The 4,171-nt window shown below is 44.3% G+C and overlaps 1 protein-coding gene across 1 annotated transcript in view; it reads left to right on the top strand.

Moving 5' to 3' along the window:
* Positions 1 to 1,739: 1,739 nt before the first annotated feature.
* The window catches only part of LOC109308122 (carnitine O-palmitoyltransferase 2, mitochondrial-like), a 17,616-nt gene continuing 15,184 nt past the window's right edge, over positions 1,740 to 4,171 (top strand). The window contains exon 1 of the mRNA XM_019532396.1: positions 1,740 to 1,980. Within this exon, the coding sequence (XP_019387941.1) occupies positions 1,811 to 1,980 (170 nt within the window). The 5' untranslated portion in view covers positions 1,740 to 1,810. The remainder of the gene's footprint in view (positions 1,981 to 4,171) is intronic.

Raw genomic sequence — 4,171 nt, 5'->3', positions numbered from 1 at the left:
AAGCTGAAAAAACAAGTTTTTTGGCATCTTTACAGCTGATGCAACCATGTCATGTTATTCAGCCTAGCACTGGAACTGAAAACAATAAACCAGATTCTGTTCTTTCAGCTAAACAATTATAAAATGGATCACTCTGCTCACTATTTTGCAACAATAAAAACTGAGTTTCCCAAAAAGAGAGAATAGTGCAACTAGCAGACATTTATCATTACCTCTGCCAGAATTGTAAATCTGAGCCAGATTTTAGCAAGAATAAGAAAACAATAACATATTTAATATCACAGCTATTTTAGATATAGAACACCACCAAATTGTCTGCATGTTTCTAATGATTCTTACAGATTAATTGGAAATCTGACAGACAAACAAGACTTTCTTAATAGTGATAAAGAAGAAAAATCGTTTTCCATGAAAATGAAGGAAGACTAGCCGAGTCAAGATTGTGGACTTGTTTCACAGAGGTACTGGTCCTACCAGTGACTTCCCGTACCTGACTTTAAGAACACTTCATTTTAAAAAGAAAGAGTGAACCTACTGCACTTCGGTTAGCGTGTGATTGTGAACTCAAAACAGCTGACAGTTCAACTGGTTAATAAGTGATTAAGTGTTTGAATTTAAACTGCTGACAGTTGCTAAAGAAGGCTGGAAAGCCTAACCAATACAATGAGATCCCCCAGCAACAGCCCTAAATTTGGGTGGACAATTGATTTTATTGTTCGAGGACAGGTAAAGGTTTCCCAAATGTTTTAGAAAAAAGGCAGGAATGGGCAGAACATTACAGATGACAGCAGTATTTATCATCATTAATGAAAATATTTTTGTTCTTTAAAGGAATTGCAGAAAACTTACTTGTACTGTGTTTCTCACCAAGAATGCTCTTCAGCTACAGGATGCATCCTTATACAAGGGATGAGCAGTGCCGTAAACGTAGTGCCAGTATTTTAAATGCTACAGTACTGAAAGTCCTGCAATATATTCAAACAAAGGGCTGAAACAACCACAGATACTTCCAAGCTGTGCAAATCAGGAATCGCTCCCTTCATCTTGGAGAAGCTGTCACTGGAAAACTAATCAAAATGGACTCAGGTCTGGCATTTCCTCTCACTTCTGATTAGTAAAGAAGTGAGTGCATTAGTATGCAAGGCCACAAAGCATAATTATCTTGAGTGAGGGGTTTTAGAGAATAAGCACAGCAAAAGAGATAGACGATTCTGTTATCCAGAGATGGGTTAAGTGGTATTGGGTGTTACCACTTAAGAGCTAAATTATAAAATAATCAGATCTTGTGCTTCCATGCAAAGTACCTTCATCCTGAAAAGCTGTACAGATTGCCCATAGAGCACAGTTCAAACACAAACACCGCTAGGGTGGCAGGCATCAGCCATTCAACAACCCCTGGGCTTCTATATGCCGCAAGCAGGACAGGGAAATGCGGAAGGGAAAACAGCCTCCAAATTTCTCAAGGACAGCCCCTGCAAAGCCAGCTATACTCTTGTCAGCCTCCCCATCAGCAGCTCAACCTATACCCCCTACAACACACCCCTCTCCAAGGGCTACCGAAGCAAGAAACAGAATATTCACGCACCACTGGAAAACCACCAACCTAAAAACCTCCCCAGCCCCTTGTGCGCACACGCTCACCGCTTGCCCCTCCCCTCGCTTATTGGCAGAAGGCACTCACGTGGTTCCACTGCGCAGGCGCAGGAGCCTTTGGCCTCACGAAGCCGCCAGTTCCCCGCCTTAACGGCCACCGTGGGGTTCGTGTTCCGTGGCTCACCGCCAGCTTGCGCGTGCTGAGGCCGGAGGAACGATGCTCCGGGTGCGGCCTCTGTGCGGCCGGCGGGCGGGCCCCGCGGGGCGGCGCCGGTACTGGCGTACTGTGGGGCTGACCGAGGACATCGTCTCGGAGCTGGACACGGACCACCGCTTCGTGCACCGCAGCACTATCCCTACCATGCACTTCCAGCCTAGCTTGCCCAGGTGTGGCTGTCGCTGCCCGGTCCTGCCCCGGCCCCATTTAGCCTCGCGGGGGCAGGGGTGGCTATGCCGCAGCGTTGCCAGCTGTGTCGTAATGATCCTATCTGCATAATAATTTAACCCTTGTACGATCAATAACAGTACAAGTGTTCAAAATGTACGATAATTTTGAGGCAGGTCATTAATGCAGCGCATGCAAATCACTCCCAGGGAGTCTTAACAGACATGTGGGTTTGCCGCCAGCACTTTCTGATGGCCGCTTGCCTCCAAATAAAGAAATGCTTCAACTTTGACCTGGTTTTCGCTCACTGGCTGTTTACAGTGAACAGTATAAAGTAGTAAGACTTATTTGTATATTTTTTTAGTCTAGCATAGTTTTCTGAGCAAATATAGTTCTGAGCTTCCAATACCGTAATTTCATATCTAAGACCTAGCAATGCTGCTGTGCTGGGGGACTTGGCAGTAGTGGGGGAGGGTGGTTGCTGCTGCTCCCCCACCACCAAATTTCCAAGCCCGTGGGGAGTGCTGCAGGTGGGCCAGATGCAATGGCTCTGCACGACACATTTAGCCCATGCGCAGGCTGGAAGTTGAGCACCCCTGGCGTGGTTGGTGCCGCAGAGCCCAAGACCGGATGTGTCTTCTTTAATAAACAGACTCTAGGCCCACCTCCTGTTTTCGGATCTGTGCATTGGAAAGGCTGTTTTGCAGGCTCCTTTGAGGTCTTAGCTGTAGCTCTGTCCAGTCGGTGCAAATCGGTCCATGTGTGAGCTGGTGTTTCCCGGCCGCTGAAACTGCTGTTGAAAAATTAAGATTTGCAACAAAAAAACCACAACCCCAAAAAACAACAGCGGAAGATGTCAGGATTTGCTCTGAAACCCTAAAATGATGGCATCAGCATTGTCCTTGCCCCAAGCAATGTCCTAGTCCAGTGATTCTCAACCAGGGTGCCACCCTGCTCCTGACTAATAATGTACCCTGCAAGGGATTGGTACAGCAAGCCCATAGCCAGCCCCCTGGTTCTTGGAGGTGTGGTGGTAGTCACAAGGCCCTGCCACACATTCACGTTCAAGCTGGATAGAAACCACTTGCAGAGTTGTTTGTAGCTGGTTGGCCCTTTTTGTAGCTGGATAGACATTTTGATGGTGAAGTGGTTTACTTTGCATGTGTGGCCCTGGTCTAAATTTATTGTGGGATTCACTAGTTAACTGTGTGGTAATTACTTTGTATGTAAGTCTGGTCTTCCTTTCCACATCTGCCATTCTAAATTTATTGTACAATTCACTAGTTAATTGCATGGTGATTACTTTATAGATGAGGCTGGTCTTTCAACCTGTGGCCATTCTGAATTTCTTGCATGCTTAACCAGCTAATTGCATGAGAATTACTTTGTGCATTTAGCTGGTCTTACTCTGCATATGTGGCTGGTCTAAATTTATTGCATGATTTACCAGTTAATTGTGTAATATATGTAATGTGTGGCAGGGGCGAAAGGCTCAACTTAAACAACTTTTCCCCCCTTAGTCTTCATAATTAAGAATGTTTTTGCAAACAGGAACTGTGTGTAACCACTTGAGAGATGCCTGCCGTGAATAGCAGGTATTCTACCTCACTTTGAAGAGACCAAGTTCTGAGTTATAGAAACTGTCTCGTTTATCTTAATAGGGAATTGTCAAGGTTGCTGCAGGGTGCCATGCAATGTTAGCACTGTTAGATATGCAAATATGAGTCACGTGATAAACAGAGATTTCAAATAGGAGTCCATAGTGTTAAAAACGTTCTTCCTTTTTGTGGGCTTTTGAGAACAATAAAGAATTGCTTGTATTTTCCTGTAGTTAAAAAAGCAAGTGAAAACCTAGCGCTTTTTCCCCCAGAGGCACCTGTTGTCTAAGAAGTTTGAGAACCACTGCCTAGTCCAATAAGCTGGAGAAGGGGTAGGTCTGGCCTCGTAGAGATGCCGTCCACAAGTCAGAGCTTTATTAGAAACTGCTAAAATCTTAGGTCCCTGATGAATTTGCCTGTGAGCAATGTTTCAGTTACTCTTTATGTCAACCCATAATCAGTAACTTAAGGACCCCTCATACCCAGTTTAGAGTTATTTGTGCTCAGGGTGGATAAAAATCAATGATTTTAAAAAAATAATAAATATTGGATTTTTTTTAATTTAATTTTTTTTATTTTTTTGTTAAAATGTTTT

The sequence above is a fragment of the Crocodylus porosus genome, unplaced genomic scaffold (assembly GCF_001723895.1).
Source record: "Crocodylus porosus isolate Cpor-Errol unplaced genomic scaffold, CroPor_comp1, whole genome shotgun sequence".
Classification (NCBI taxonomy): Eukaryota; Metazoa; Chordata; order Crocodylia; family Crocodylidae; genus Crocodylus; species Crocodylus porosus.
This window is presented reverse-complemented; position numbering and strand designations above follow the sequence as displayed.